The sequence below is a fragment of the Chiloscyllium plagiosum genome, unplaced genomic scaffold, assembly GCF_037043375.1.
Source record: "Chiloscyllium plagiosum isolate Xiang-an unplaced genomic scaffold, Cpla_swu_hap1 HiC_scaffold_2, whole genome shotgun sequence".
NCBI lineage: Eukaryota > Metazoa > Chordata > Chondrichthyes > Orectolobiformes > Hemiscylliidae > Chiloscyllium > Chiloscyllium plagiosum.
This window is the reverse complement of record NW_028270140.1, coordinates 112014929-112032231: the sequence shown is the minus strand read 5'-3', so window position 1 is coordinate 112032231 and position 17303 is coordinate 112014929. Positions and strand designations below refer to the sequence as shown.

Below are 17303 nucleotides of genomic sequence, written 5' to 3'. Positions count from 1 at the left end.
ACTTTATAAGAGTCATATAAATGTACAGCATGGAAACAGAGCCTTCCGTCCAACTCGTCCATGTCGACCAGATATCCCAACCCAATCTAGTCCCACCTGCCAGCACCTGGCCCATATCCCTCCAAACCCTTCCTATTCATACACCCATCCAAATGCCTCTTAAATGTTGCAATTGTACCAGCCTCCACCACATCCTCTGGCAGCTCATTCCAAACACATACCACCCTCTGTGTGAAAAAGTTGCCCCTTAGGTCTCTTATATATCTTTGCCCTCTCACCCTAAACCTATACTCTCTAGTTCTGGACTCCCGGACCCCAGGGAAAATGCTTTGCCTATTTACCCAATCCATGCCCCTCATAATTTTGTAAACCTCTATAAGGTCACCCCTCAGCCTCCGACGCTCCAGGGATAATAGCCCCAGCCTGTTCAGCCTCTCCCTATAGCTCAAATCCTCCAACCCTGGCAACATTCTTGTAAATCTTTTCTGAACCCTTTCAAGTTTCACAATATCTTTCTGGCAGGAAGGAGACCAGAACTGCATGCAATATTCCAACAGTGGCCTAACCAATGTCCTGTACAGCCGCAACATGACCTCCCAATTCCTGTACTTAATACTCTGACCAAGAAAGGAAAGCATACCAAAAGCCTTCTTCACTACTCTATCCACCTGCGACTCCACTTTCAAGGTCTCTTTGTTCACTCCAAGGTCTCTTTGTTCAGCAACACTCCCTAGGACATTAAGTGTATAAGTCCCACTAAGATTTGCTTTCCCAAAATGCAGCACCACGCATTTATCTGAATTAAACTCCATCTGCCACTTCTCAGCCCATTGGCCCATCTGGTCCAGATCATGTTGTAATCTGAGGTAATCCTCTTCGCTGTCTACTACACCTCCAATTTTGGTGTCATCTGCAAACCTACTAACTGTACCTCTTATGCTCGCATTCAACTCATTTATGTAAATGATAAAAAGTAGAGGACCCAGCACCGAAATTGTGGCACTCCACTGGTCATAGACCTACAGTCTGAAAAACAACCCTCCACTACCACCCTCTGTCTTCTACCTTTAGCCAGTTCTGTATCCAAATGGCTAGTTCTCCCTATATTCCATGAGACCTAACTTTGCTAATCAGTCTCCCATGGGGAACCTTTTTGAACGCCTTACCGAAGTCCATATAGATCACATCTACCGCTCTGCCCTCATCAATCCTCTTTGTTACTTCTTCAAAAACTCAATCAAGTTTGTGAGACATGATTTCCCATGCACAAAGCCATGTTGACTATCCCTAATCAGTCCTTGCCTTTCCAAATACATGTAGATCCTGTCCCTCAGGATTCCTTCCAGCAACAGTGGGCGGCATGGTGGCACAGTGGTTAGCACTGCTGCCTCGCAGCACCAGAGACCCGGGTTCAATTCCCGCCTCAGGCGACTGACTGTGTGGAGTTTGTACATTCTCCCCGTATCTGCGTGGGTTTCCTCAGGGTGCTCCGGTTTCCTCCCACAGTCCAAAAATGTGCAGGTTAGGTGAATTGGCCATGCTAAATTGCCCGTAGTGTTAGATAAAGGGGTAAACGTAGGGGAATGGGTCTGGGTGGTTTGTGCTTCAGTGGATCGGTGTGGACTTGTTGGGCTAAAGGACCTGTTTCCACATCGTAAGTAATCTAAATAAACTTGCCCACCACCAAGGTCAGGCTCACCGGTCTATAGTTCCCTGGCTTGTCCTTACCACCCTTCTTAAATAGTGGCACCATGTTGGCCAAACTCCAGTCTTCCAGCACCTCACCTGTGAATATCCATGATACAAATATCTCAGCAAGAGGCCCAGCAATCACTTCTCTAGCTTCCCACAGAGCTCTAGGGTGCACCTGATCAGGTCCTGGGGATTTATCCACCTTTAACCGTTTCAAGGCATCCAGCACTTCCTCCTCTTTAACATGGACATTTTGCAAGATGTCACCATCTATTTCCCTACAGTCTATATCTTCCATATCCTTTTCCACAGTAAATACTGATGCAAAATACTCATTTAGTATCTCCCCCATTTTCTGCAGCTCCACACAAAGGCTGCCTTGCTAATCTTTGACGAACCCTATTCTCTCCCTAGTTACCCTTTTGTCCTTGACCTTTGAGCTTCCTATACTCCAGCGAAAGAAGTCCCAGCCTTTCTTTACAACTTAAACCTTCCTTTGGCAGCATTTTGTCAGAGATATCTATTCACCAAGACATAGTAACTTGTCACAAGGCATTTGTTAATTAGTGACTGAGATAATTTGGGTTCCAAGATTTTTATCCAAATTCTTGAATGGTATTCCATGATTAGAACTGTTGGCTTTGGATTACTGAAATGGTTTAACAAATCACGCAGTCATATTGGAATGGCCATAACCATTGGCCTTGATTAAAACATCCATAGCCTGTCAATTAATTAAAAACAAATTGCATCATTGTTTGTTGGAGCTTACCACTTGCAAGTTGGCTACTTTAGGTGCACCAAAAATGCAAGTTGTTGTTGTTGTTGTTAATAATCTGTTCCAGCTGTGATATGCCCCCAGAATCAAATCATCTGCGGACACTCACTGTCTGGGCTTAGATTAGAAGAATGTTTTCTTAGATGAGGCCTTTAATGAGTACTTGTAAAATCTGAGGGAAAGATACACTTTCAAGACCGGGACATTTTATATTTGAATCTAATGTTCCTACAATGTTAACTGAGATCTGAACACTATTCTAAAGTCAGTTCCTCAGCATATTTACAGCTGTACTTTTCAGCAATCTGTTAACTGAACCAGTGCCAAATTTGCAGGCAGCAGTTGAAGTCATTGTCTTCGATTTCAATTTGCAAATAGGATGTGATCATGCGGCAATGAAGAGTAATTTCTTGTGCACAACACTCACTTGATCTATAAAAAAAAATATGGATTTAGACATAAAGAAATAAGAAATGAGCCAAATTATCCCACAGACAGCAAACAATACAATTCATTTCAGTGAGGGTGAATGTGCAGCCAACCAACATATTTGCTGATTACATATAACAGACAGAAGTTGTGTTTGATTTTTTAAAAAAAAGTATAACGTAAGCCTCCAGATTATTAACTTCTAAATCTTTGAGTTCAGAATATCTGTTCGCTTTCCATTCATTATCACACATTTTTTAAAAATTCATGCATTATAAGGGTTAAATATTCTGTTAATCTGGTGAAGTCATAATTACAAATAATACATCAGGATTTCCATCCTTGCATAGACAGACTCTGGGAGGGGAGACAAGTCTCGTTAGGGAAGAATCCTATCACACATTGCACACATGTGCTTCTTAGCCAAGGAGTGACAGTAGTAGTAACTATGGACATGACTGCAAAACAAAATAATATCTAAACGTCTGTATACTTTATATTTGTCTGATGATCTGTAGTCCCTGATTAACTTTTTTCTAAAGCAGCTTCTCACCTGAGAAGTATTTGTTTCTTCAGCAGCAATTTGGGTATGAAATTGTAAGTTATATTTATTGCCTGCAGTCTTTGAGATATAAAGTAGCTCAGACTTCAGGATCCAGCAGAACTCTCTGGGCAAAGCATTTCATGCCAGATTTCCACCACACCAGACAAAAATGTATTTCAAAGCACAGACATAGCTGTCTGGTGTGAGGATACGACCACAGGAGTGGAAGTCATCACAAAATACTACTGAATCCATGTCTCAGTGCCACATAAGTTTGTGATAAATGACCTTTGGGGGTAATGGTTCAGGGTAAATTTAGGTTTCCAAATCTGAATTGTGTCTGTAGATGCTTATCCAGGAAATGCATGCTAAATCTGTTAGTCACATGTAAGTCAGAATTGTAGGAGTTGCTCAAAATATGTAGAAGTCCTTTTATGGCAGTGCTGTGCAAAGGCAATAGTCCAATATGCTGGTTCACTTTTCTTAAAGGAGAGGATTATGGTAAGTTAACATTATATTGAGCTCTCAACTTAGTTCATATCCATTAATATTTTAGGCAGTTTTCTTGGTATAATCATTGCTCCTTTGCTTCACAATAAGCTGTTGATATGCTTATGATCTCTCCTCAACTCCTGCCCTCTTATTTCTCGACTACATACGCCATTTTGGTGATACTGTTGAAAGGCATGGAATTAGCATTCACACATATGCTTATTTTAACTAGCTCCACCTCCCCACATCGCTTGGCTTCTCCACTGTTGCTAAATTATCAAACTGTTAACTAGCATTCCGTTCTGGATGAGCAGAGTTTTCCTCAAATGAAATATTGGGGTAAATGTACCCATTGTTTTGAGTATCTGTTCAAAATTCATTCCCTATCTAGCAGCCTGTACCTCTTGCCTGGCAACCTTAAGCCTTGCTGTCACATTTGACCCTGAGATCTCATAATCATTCTATGCTAAAAACCTCCTTTTACACCTTATAACAATGCTCCACTTAATCCCAGTCTCAGCTCATCTGTTAGTGAGAACATCCCTATATCTTTGTTGCATCTAGATGTGACTGTTCCAAAGCACTGTGCTGATCTTCCACATTCTACTCTTTGTAAATATGATGTTCGGGATGACTAACTTGCAGTCCGTGTCCTAATTGCAAGTTAGGACATAGGCAACAATGTGCTTGCTAACCTTCACTGGCCTTTTGTTAAGCAGTATCTTGATTTTAACGCTCTCATCCATGTCTTCAAATTCCTTGCTTCTCCCTTACTCGGAAATCTCCAATCCCACAATTCTTGGAGATGGCTGACCTCCCCTATTTCTCAATGTATTGTGATCATGTTTACTCTGCCATGGATGGTCGTGTCTTCAGTTGCCTAGGCCTCAAGCTCTGAAATTCCTTCTCCATACCTCTTTGCCTCAACCACATTTTTCTCCTGGAGGATACCTTTCAAAACCTACCTCATTTTTGGTCATCTAATATCATTTAAAGTGGCTTACTGTCAGATCTGCTATTACGTATTGCTTCTGTGAAGCAACTTGGGTTATTTCATTACATGTAAGATGCTGTATAGGTCTAAGTTGTTGTTACTGGTGTTTGTCCTACCTGAGTAGAAATGGTACACCATTATCAATATGACCTGCCATATTATTTCACCATGTTAACTGCTCTAGAATATTTAGAACATTTTTTCATTCCCTTCTTTAGCCTCTTCCTTTTCATTAAAATTCAAATGAAAGAAATCTGTATTTAAATTTAACTTAGCATCTCAACTTATCCATCTACTTTGCTTTTGAATTTGCTCTCTCCATTGGTTTATATGATGATTATAATCTTTCACAATAAAATAAATTGTCCTGTGAAGGCACTGCACTAGTAGTGGCATGGCTCAAATTCATCTTGTGGAGAAAGAGAATGGGAAAAGCAGATGAAAGATGGGATAACCCTTTGGCCAATTAGGAAAACATGAATTCACTTTTGTTGATTAATTGAGTATGATCCTATGACTGAATCAACACACTGTGAAATTTGTTACAGTATAGTATAATCTTTACTCCGCAGCAAATGCAGTTATAATATACTTTCCTCTATGAGTAAGAAACTAGTATTGGCTCAGCGTGTATCTTGGCTAATGCTGGGGTGCACTACTCCCCTATGACTCTGTGACCAGGAATTCTGTAAGATGATTTGCCAATGCCCGGGTGGGGTCCTTTCTCTGTATGTAGCCTCTGGGTCTGTTCTGATAGTCAACATACTGGAGTTCCACCTCAAATATAAATACACTATAAGTGCCACATTCTGTGTATGTGACAATACAGGATTCAAAGAAAAATCCAATAATTTATCTCATCTGTTTTAATTTGCTACTAATAATGCTTCATCATTCATTATCAACCAACCGTATAGTCCTACACTTTTAAGGAATAGCACCTGCTATGTGGAACACAAATCGAAATTGCTGGGAAAACCTAGCAAGTCTGCCAACATCTGTGCAGAGAAAGTAGAGTTAATGTTTCAAGTCAAATGAACCTTCTTCAGAACTGATCGTAGCTAGGAAAAGATTGGTATATATGCTGAAGATGGGTTGGGGGAGTGGGGAGAAGTAAACGATAGGTAGAAATGGAGCTCGAAGAGAGAGAGAACTGAGCAGACAGAAAAATGAGTAAAGGTCAGCATGGGAGAGTCAATAGCTGCTAATGGCTGACAACAGGTTGTTTGTGGTGGCAGCCCATGTGATGACAAGGCCTGGTGTGTGGGGTTAGCGGAAGGACATGGGCAAAGTTGCTCAGGCCCTAAAATTATTGAACTCAATATTGAGTGCTGAAGACTGCAGGGTGGAAAATGAGATGCTGATCTTCCAGCTCTATGTAGATGTTATATCTACTTAGAAATAAACTGCAAAATTGTAAAATTGACTGAAATAAGAGAGTGCAATGCATGCAGTTGCTTCTTTACCATCATTGATTAATCCACTTTCAGGCATCTATAATATTGCAGCAACTTAGTAGTTTGAGGAAAATGGTACGTTTATGCCTCTTTTCAGAGTTAAGCTCTGAGGACTAGATCATTTTGTATGCTGTGCCTTAAAGGGGCTTTTTATTCACCATCAATATATTCCCACATTCAAATCATTCTTTCGAAGAGTTGTCGTAAGTAATGGATAAGTTTTTAAAATAATTGTCCATTTCAACTATCATAATGAGTTTCCTGCCTGACTGGATTGGGCCCACATGGTCTGTCAGTCCATCTTAAATTGGTGGTGGCCTTGCTGACCTTCAGGCACTGCTCCATTACCTAAACAAGCCTGTGCGTGTGAGACAGGACTGACCAAATGTGATTAATGTTCACAGAGCATCCAATCACACTAACTTGCATTAACATTACTGTTACATGCTGAGGACCCACTGCCAACAAACTGACATCTTGATTAATCAAAGATTTTCTCACAGCTGTAACCTTACTTTCTTCAAACAAAAGCTTTTCCTATTATTCTGATGCATAATTAATGGATTCCTTTATTTTTTTCTGATAGTGAATGGAACCAATTGAGTAAAAGTCAATTGTGATTTTGTATTTCTTTCACTTTGCAATGAGGGAAGATTTTCAAATGCCATTGAAAAGTCTGTGTTATAAAATCAGATGTCTGTTTAATCTTTGAGGACAGTCTGCCTGTTTAAGGACACAGTTAATTGTATTTTTAAAAGCTGTTTAAAACCAACTTGGAGGATCTGAGCAAATCAGCTCTAATGAATTAATAAGCTGCTACTTTTTGATCAATGAGAGAGAGAGTTACATCAATCAGTCAGTTTTAAATTTAAAAATGAAGAGCTAAGTAATGAGGGTTATTCCAATTTCATCATACAAAACTTGATTCATCAACCATTTTTCTTGAAATCTTTGGAAACATACGTATGTGCTTGATCTGTGCAACAGACTCCCTTGGGAAATAGTGCCAGTATTCAGTATTGATTCATTCAAATGAAAATAAGGTTTTTTTTTAAAGTCATATTTAAAGATGGAATGTATGAGTAATTTGAGACATCTGGTGAATGTAACCTACTTGGTCAGAAAAAGATTACTTAGGACCAATGATTCTGAAAGCTCCATACCATCAGGATTTCCTCATTTCATTTCTGTAACTGTCTTGGGGTATTTGACAGAAATTAATTGCAGAGATTAATCACAACTCCATTATTATTGTAGAATCAAAGTACCCGAACAGAATGTGTAAAGTGGATGGAGTTTGGACTTTTTGACAAGTGGTTTCTGGTGTTGCTAAACCTCAATCCAAGCAAGTATGTTGATAGAATGATAGACATGCATGTTGCAGCAATAAGGCCAGAGATGGGGATTGCCATGACTTTAGGTAAGGGATTCCAAAATTGTGACCTAGCAACAATGTAGGAATTTTGTGTGACTTGGAGGGTACCTGAAGGTTCTTGCATTCCTATGGCATTGGTTCTCCTGCTGGTCACAGCATTAAGAGGTACTGTCTTAAGAAACCTCAAAACGCTAAAGCAATACAGGCTGCACATTTTGCACACTGCAACTGCAATGTGTCTGTAGGGGAGAGGTGGACATTGAATTTTGTGGCAGGAATACCGATCACATGAATTATTTTGACATGTTGTATGCTCACATGTCTCTACTTAGCAGATAGAGAAGAATTTTTTTTAAAGTAATCAACATCTTTGCCATTTGCAAAAGATTTGCAATGTGAGAAAACGAGTGGCTGGAGTGTGGAAAGCACCGTCTAGAAGTGTATTGGAGGAGGCACGTTCAATGAAGGTATTTCAGAGGGTATTCGCTGACTATTTAAATGGAAGCAATGTGCAAGGTTGCTTGGAAAAGGCAATAGAATGGCACTGAGTCATGATGGCCAGATGGCAAGCTGGTGCAGAAATAATGGACTGAATGGTCTCCCTCTGTACTGCAATAGTTCTGTGACCTTCTGGAAAAGAAGAGTGAAGACTAACATAAAAAATATGTATTTTCTATGAGTGGCAAACATTCATGTATGTATTAAACAGCAGGCTGAATTTTAACTGAATTGAGAGGCTGGGTCAACATCCTGGAATTGTGTCTAACAGCATTTTGGGTATTCCAGCACCCCAAGGACTACCTCTACAGTGGTTCGATAAGTCAGCTACCCACCACCTTCTTTGGCAATAAATGTTGGGTTCATCAGTGATAATTGCGTCAGTTGAATGAATTAAAAAAAACCATGAAATGATGTGGAGATAGGTGGAGGCTGGGAGATCTCGAGTCATCCTCACCTCCTTACGGGGGGATGCTCCCATGACATTTTGCCAGGAATGGGGAAGGCAGGACAGAGTCATCGCACCAGAGGTCAATTCAACCACAAAAGTAGCAATTAAGGACCATTTCCCCTTCAGCTGGTATTTTAACAACAGTGTGATGGTGTGGATGGGAAGCATGGGACTCTTTGGCATACAGGGAGACTGTTAGATAAATCCTTGCAGCCTCCCAGTCTGGATTAGTTGGTGGGGAAGGTGTTGGGGGTGGCTTCCTAACTGGGCACATGCCCTTCACCTCTATTTTCAAGATTGTTAATGGTACCCCCACTCAAACACAGAATCAGAATGAGTACATTCATCTCCTAAGATGCCTAAGTAGGACATTTTAATGAGTTTAAAATGCTGCATAAACGCCAGTTGCTGTTGTTGACTTATGACAATTGTAACAAATGAGTGCTTGGCTATGGCAAAATTCAAACCAAAAAAAAATCTGTTTCTCAAAAGGTATCATTACCAGCTCAGCAGCAAAAGACCATTTTAACCAAAATCAGACAAGGTCCAAGTATTGGAAAGATTGATTATTATTATTATTATTCAATTCAGTAACATTAAACAGGACGATAATAAGATAACGTTTTGCGGTAATATTAAAAATAACAACACTGTGTGCTTGGTGCATCAGGAATGGATTATGAATTGTGTCAAAAAAGTTTGCAGTTTTGATGGAGATGGCACAAAAAGAAATCTCCCTTGATGCTAAGACTATAATTATACCTTTCATCTTTTTTGAGGTTTGAGTTTAGTCTATAAACTGCATTTGTTCTGGATTACATTTCCAATACTCCCTTTCCACAGTTTTTAATTCATATATATTCTATTTATTTTTCACTTCAATAAAACAAGAATAAATTATCTTAAATAGTTTTCTCACAGACTCCTTTAAACTGCTTCTCTTCTCTATTGCGTAGTTGGTAGCCTGCACTCTTTAGACGTGGCTTATGGTTTCTCAGAGTTACCACAGGCTTTATTGTTACACGCCACTTCCTTCCTGTGAGCTGTTGAAGAGTCTCTAAACGGGCTCAGGCAATAAATCTTAAACCACTGTTGGAGTGGGGAGAATACTCTGTTCTTAAGAATTACTGTGTGCTTTTGAGATAAAAGAGCAAGGTAGTTTCAAACACATTGGGAAATATTTCATTCGAGGAGCAGAAAATTATCCCTCAGATACTTGTCTTTGAAAGCGATACGCATAAAATCAGTCTCAGTGAAATTAGAAGTTTGTGACCTTGACCAGGCAAAACTCATGAAGCACTTTATTGTCAGGAACGAGGCTTTAAAATTGTATGTATTACAATTTCTTATGTTGATTTTAATAACCTTTATTCAATTTTCCAGATTTAAGTTAACTCCATTTGCCAACAACTCGTTTGTTCATAGATAGTTAAAAATTAGATGACTGAAAGATCTTACACCATGATAGGAGGAGTTGAGTGTGTCATCTGTACCCTCCCCTCTGTTAATCATTCAAGACTCGAGGAACATTTACTGTTCATACATCAGTTTTATTGCTGTATCCAGAAATGGAATTAGATTTCGTTTTTATTGAAGACCCACTTGCTTTGAGAGTCTCTTTGATGGTTTTAATGAGAAATACAGCTTGACACTGAGCACAAGTTAGTGGAGGACTGGTCCAATTTATTTCCCCCAACCCACCGCCAACCCCTTTCCACTGAACTATCTCAATTGACTTTAATCTGATATCATTGTTTTATCTTCGTTCACATTGTTGGCTGGCAAACCCAAAGGGTGATATTAAACATGAACCTAAAATGGAGAGCTCTTGTGGCAAAGTGTTAGCACATCTACCTCTAGACAAGGAAGCCTGGGTTCAGGTCCAACCTGCTCCAGGGGTATGTAAGGTAATCTGTGCACAAAATGGATGTGAAGGTGGTGGCGCATTTACTGCCTCCTCTCGACACTTTCAACAAATTAAAAATTGGGTGAGAAGTTAAAATTCAGTGTAAATACTATAATAGTCAGGCTATCCTGCCTGTTGGCTACAAAAATTTAAATTGCGAGAAAAGCTCAGCAAGTCTGGCAGCATCTGTGGAAAGAAATCAGAATTAACATTTTGAGTCGAGTGACCCTTCCTCAGATCTGCCTATTGGTTATTGGTGGGCTGCAGTATGTCTGTGGGAGCAGGAACAGTCTTGTTGCTCCTACAATTCCAATATTGCTGCAATCTGTCACAGAATGGTTTGCAATCATGATTCCTTTAAGGACTGCACTTAAGGTGTGCGGTAGCTCCATTTTTACTTAGAAATTGCAAATGGCTGCACTTGGTGATACCGATAAGCATGTGCAGTATGCTCTAGGGAGATACTTGCACATGTGCTAGTGAATAAGGTTTATTGAAAAGTGTCCACATACACATCTTTGTCTTTAGAAACATATCTGTAGCTGATTAGATTAGATTCCCTACAGTGCGGTAACAGGACCTTCGGCCTGACAAGTCCACACCGTGCCGCCCTTTGGTTTGAACGCACTTTCAGACTTTAGTTATATTTTTGAACAGATAGTTTTAACTATTTTCATCTTTAAGGATGAGGTAGAGATTGGGATGTGGGTGGAGATGGAGAGAGAAGTCGGGGAGGGGGAGATTATGAGGGAGGAGAGAGAGAAAGAGATCAGTAGGCGGGGACAGAGGTCAGATGATGCCCTTCTCCCATTCCCCCCAACTTTAATGTGGACCCAATCATCACCTCAGCCCCATTTGTCCCCCCACCCATTCCCTTCCCTCCAATTTCATTTGATTCCTGTTTCAAGCTCGCTCCTGTAATGCATGCAAACACATTGTGGGGTTTTGTGTATGACACAATGGATGTACAGGGCCTGGAACTGTGCGCATGTGTGTTGTCGTGTGGTCATGGATGCACAGTCACCCCAAAGTTCTAGTGCCATTGGACAATGCCAATGAAGTCAACCCAGATTTGCATCCACAAGCAGAGACCTCCATGGAAGTATTGACTGCCCATTTAAAGGCCCTCAGTGTGAGTGCTGCTATTTCTCAATTTCATTTTCATCACCGGGACACCTTGTAAATAGGGTGACAATATTTGAGTGTACTCCCGCCACCCAGAGTTTTTGTTTGAGTTTGTAAACTACTCGTTACAAGGAAAGGTTCACTCTGTATAACAATGAACAGACAACAGTCAAAACCCATTGAACTCTCAACAGTTAGAAGCTATTCCCCTAATTAAAATGGCCTCTGATGTGACCAGAAAAGCATTGAGTTATATTAACCCAGCAATTAGAGAAGGACAAATGCTAGCTTTGTCAGTGATACAGTGGAACTAGAAAATGAATGATTATAAATCATCGGGATGACAAATTGCTTTAATTAGTCATTAGTTTATTGTCGCAAGACGTGTTCCCTATTTCCTGATGTTGGGAGGTTGAAAGTCACCACACATTTAAATCGCAAAATAAATAAACTGAGCTGTCCTGTACTTTGTCTTTTGATTTATTGTCAAGCCCTTATTGAAATATACCTCAAGTAATTTTAAATGTTGCCAATATTCTGTCTTGTGTTGTCATTCTCTTCTCAATATATTGATCCATTATACAATTAAGATGTCATTAAGTGCTGCGTGTGCTCAATATCTTTTCTACATAGGTGTTACCACATAAACATGGACAGATAAGTATCTCAGTGGCAGATATGACTATAGGGGCATCACCCCTGAACCTAATCCTTTCCTCATCAGAAAATCTGACTGTGCAGTGTCTTTTTCACAATAGTAACTTCAGAGTGTTTGGGATCAGGAATTATTCAGATATTGCCTCACCCATTAAGAGGCATTCAGGCCAGTAATAATATCCTGAGTGCCACCCAGATGAGGTCAGGTACACTGGCACTACAAAGCATTTGGGTTGACTGTAGGGTCATTTACCAATTCTTGAAAACTTTTTTTTTTCTGAAAATGAGCTTCCCTGAATAAAACAGTCAAAGAAAACTTGCAGGTAGAGATTTGGAAGTGACAACTTGGGTGCTTCCCCTGAAAAGTCCTCCTTTTTCACATCATAGTTAAACTACATCTGCATTTGGTCTGTATTATGTTCACTCATGTTCATTTCTTGATGACCCAGTTTAGATGTATCTCTACAGCTTTATAGAAATTGACCCCAATGACCTGATATTCATGCTGCCATTCAGGCTAACATGCTGTCTCATGAGTGGCTTGATTTAGTCAATGGTCTGGCTGATCTTGAGGGAAATTAAGTGATGACAATGGCACTAAATGTCAAGGTTGATGACAAGAATGATGGTTAGAGATATTTAAGTGGCAAGTAATATTTATGCTACACAAATCCCAGGCAAAGATGGTGGCCAATAAAGAGATATTCCAAACATTGTCCCATGACATTCAATTATCTTCTTTAAATATGCCACTATCAATGTCATGGGAGTTACCATTGAGAAGAAACCGACTCATCATATAAATAAAGTGGCTATAAGAGCAGAGTCTATGAATCCTGCAGCGAGTAACTCAGATCCTAACTTCACAAAACCTATCCAGCATCTACAAGCCACGAGTGAGTACTGTGATGGAATACTCCCCACTTGACTGCATGAGAGCAGCTCCAAACAACACTTGAGAAGCTTGGCACCATCCAGGATAAAGTAGCCAACATGATTGACACTATCAATGTTCAGCAGCAAAGGTGTGTACCATCCACAAGAGGAACTGCAGAAATTCGCCAAATATCCTTATACAGTAACTCCTAAACCCATGACCACTTCCACTTAGAAGGATAAGGGCAGTAGATACAAGGGAACACTATCATCTGCAAATTCCTCTCCAAGCCATTCACTATTCTAATTTGAAAGTATATCACCATTCCTTCAGTACCACTGGGTCAAAGTCCTGGAATCCCTTCCCTAATAGCAATGTGGGTCTATGTACAGGACATGGATTGTATTGATTCAAGAAGGCAGCTTGCCACTACCTTCTCAAGGTCACCTAGGGATATCCAATAAATGCTGACCCAGCCAGCAATGTCCATGTCCCATGAATTAATAAAATAAAATTTAAAAAGTGGGATTGAGTTCTTTGCATTTTAAATCAGCCACCTAATTATTGTCCTAAATCTGATTCTCTTGAAATTATGATATATCACTATTTGTGCATAATTTATTTGTCTATTTAAATTAGCAGGATAAATAATCAAACATGAAAGTGTTAAACAGTGAATAGCAAAAGTTGAAACAGCATAATATTAAAGCCAGTACAATTTAACTATTTTTAAACTATTTTAATTGTTTTGGCTAAGGTTGGTGTTGATTAAATGAAACAAAAATATTTGCCATGGTGTGCAGGCATTTTATGGTATAGATCAGAAATGGATGAAACTGGATGTCAAAAATAACTCTTCTGCCATTACTGCAAAGCCTTACAGAGTCATGAGGTTCTTCTAAACTGCCAGTAAATTAATATGTTTTTTCTGACATGTTTTAACTCTGTTGTATGGGGCTATGATATATTTGAAGAAATGAAATTAATTTATTGCATAATGTAAATCTCCCCTTGGTAGTTGCATAGTTTGTATCTTCTAAAAGTTAAATTATATTCAAAGCAAATATGTATCTGCTGTGCTTTGAGTTAGTGTAACAGTCTGGAAAAGCAATGCCGTTTTGATGGATGGGTCTGTTTGATTTTCAGATACGCAGGTGTGTGATTTTGGCTGGCACAAATTCCAAGGACACTGCTATAAGTACTTCGGTCACCGGCGAGCTTGGGAAGATGCAGAGAAGGAATGTCGCCTGCAGGGTGCTCACTTGGCTAGCATCCTCACACATGAAGAGCAACTTTTTGTGAACCGTATGTTCTGTGACAATTATTCATGGAGTCATAGAGATGTACAATATGAAACAGACCTTTTGGTCCAACTTGTCCATGCCGACTAGATATCTTAAATACATTTAGTCCCATTTGCCTGCACTTGGCCCATATCCCTCTAAACCCTTCCTATTCATGTACCTATCCAGATGCCTTTTAAATGTTGTCATTGTACCAGCCTCCACCACTTCCTCTGGCAGCTCATTCCATACACGCACCACCTTCTGCGTGAAAATGTTGTCCTTTAGATCACTTCTAAATTTTGTCCCTCTCACCTTAAACATATGCCCTCTAGTTTTGGACTCCCCTACGTGGAAGAAAAGACCTTTTTATCTCTCCACCCTTCAGGCTCTCTGCCTGTATTCCTGATGAAGGGCTTTTGCCCGAAACGTCGATTTTCCTGCTCCTCGGGTGCTGCCTGAACTGCTGTGTTTTTCCAGCACCACTCTAATCTAGACTCTGGTTTCCAGCATCTGCAGTCATTGTTTTTACCTTGAGGAAAAGACCTTGTCTATTTATTCTATCCATGCCACTCATGATTTTATAAACCTCTGTACGGTCACCCCTCAGCCTCTGACAATCCAGGGAAAGTAGCCTCTGAAATGGTCCCTTCTTAAGAGGATACTTCTAATGCTATCGATCTACTTCCTTGCATCAAGGCAATAGATTCAAGGTCAAAGCTAAAGCTCAAGCCTGAAAGTACAAACACAAAGAAATAACATGCAGAGTCGTCCAACATAAAAGATAGTTCAGCTTTGGAAAACTTACATTTAGGTCCCGTTTCCTTTTTCAGAGGTTGCTTATGAGTGCACCTCCTCTTTTGTCTCACAAGTTACAGAACCTGGGTTATTGCCTTCCTCATGACTGCAGTGGAACTCCATTGACAGCCAGCGGGAGGGTATGACTGGACTCGGGCCAGCTGGAACATGTCAGTGATCTTTACCTCCTCAGAGGAGGCCATCACATTTCTGCACATGCTCCATCTGACAGCCCAGTGGAAGCATGACAAAACTGAAACTGACAGAGGTGAGCACATCTGAAGGGTCAGTAGTTTTGAGATGCAAAACACTAGGAGAGCATAGTTCAGAATACATTTTATTTTGAGCATTAACCTGTCTATGCATTGAAGAGTCCATAAGGTTTTTAAAATCACATATAACAGTATGAGTAATTCAATTCAAAACCCTTCAGTGCATACGTTAATGCATAGGTAAAATTCTCAAGAACCATAATCTTAATTTTCCAACACATGGACCTCTTGTGAATGCGTTTTGTCTCTAAAGCTGACGTGGGCCAGAAACCTGTGAGGGCTGGTGCAAATGTATTTAATTAACTCGTTTTTAAGTTCCAAGTGCATTCTTACTTTCCTCTCCTCCATGCCTGCAGTTGACAGTTTTGGGTGTGATAAAGAGTTGACAAGATGTCTCAAAAAATGTTTTAAAAAATGAACAATTTAGCACCTTCAATATAACACTGATAATGGTCTCTAGCTAATAGTGTTGTTGTGGCATGGATACTAGATTAGAGTGGTGCTGGAAAAGCAGAGCAGGTCAGGCAGCATCCAAGGAGCAGGAAAATCGACATTTCGGGCAAAAGCCCTTCATCAGGAATTGCCTGACCTGACCTGCTGTGCTTTTCCAGCACCAGTCTAATATAGAGTCTGGTTTCCAGCATCTGCAGTCCTTGTTTTTACCTAGTGGCATGGATAATATTGCTTGAATATTAGAGTTAACTTCACTTATTGACCACAGATGAGTAATAGAATTAGCACAGTCTAATAATGGTACTTGTGGGAGGCACAGTGGCACAGTGGCTAGCACTGCTGCCTAACAGCGCCCAAGACCCGGGTTCAATTCCCGCCTCAGGCAACTGCCTGTGTGGAGTTTGCACATTCTCCCTGTGTCTGCATGGGTTTCCTCTTGGTGCTCCAGTTTTCTCCCACAGTCCAAAAATGTGCAGGTTAGGTGAATTGGCCATGCTTAGTTGCCTGTAGGGGAATGTTTTTTGGTAAAAACAATGACTGCAGATGCTGGAAACCAGATTTCTGGATCAGTGGTGCTGGAAGAGCACAGCAGTTCAGGCAGCTTCAAAATCGACGTTTCGGGCAAAAGCCCTTCATCAGGAATAAAGGAATGGTTTTGGGTAGGTTGCTCTTTGGAGGGTCGGTGTGGACTTATTGGGCCGAAGGGCCTGTTTCCACACTGTAAGTAATCTAATAATAGATTTAACATGGTTCTGACAACAGTACCTACTATTACAAGTTATTGCAGCCTAGCAATACCCGTATAAACAAAAACAGGAATTGCTGGAAAAGCTCAGCCGATCTGGCAGCTTCTGTGGAGAGAAATCGCCAGAGTTAATGTTTCAGGTCCAGTGACCCTTCCTCAGAATGCTAGTGCATGAAATGTTAACTCTTGATTATTCCCACAGATGTTGCCAGACCCACTGAGCTTTTCCAGCAATTCCTGTTTTAGTTCCTGTTTAACATTTCATGCACTAGCATTCTGAGGAAAGGTCACTGGACCTGAAACATTAACTCTGGCGATTTCTCTCCACAGAAGCTGCCAGATCGGCTGAGCTTTTCCAGCAATTTCTGTTTTTATTTCTGATTTCCAGCATCTGCAGGTCTTTCAGTTTTTACCTGTATAACAAAGTCAGTCAGACATGTTACCAGTACCTCAGTAATCATACTAGGACAATGCCAA

The 17303-nt window shown here is 40.3% G+C and overlaps 1 protein-coding gene across 2 annotated transcripts in view; it reads left to right on the top strand.

Moving 5' to 3' along the window:
- The window catches only part of LOC122556227 (uncharacterized), a 197022-nt gene that overhangs the window by 158278 nt on the left and 21441 nt on the right, over positions 1-17303 (top strand). For both annotated transcript variants that reach the window (XM_087999688.1, XM_043702808.2), the window contains exon 12: positions 14422-14580. In XM_087999688.1, coding sequence (XP_087855814.1) covers positions 14422-14580 — 159 coding nt within the window. The remainder of the gene's footprint in view (positions 1-14421; positions 14581-17303) is intronic.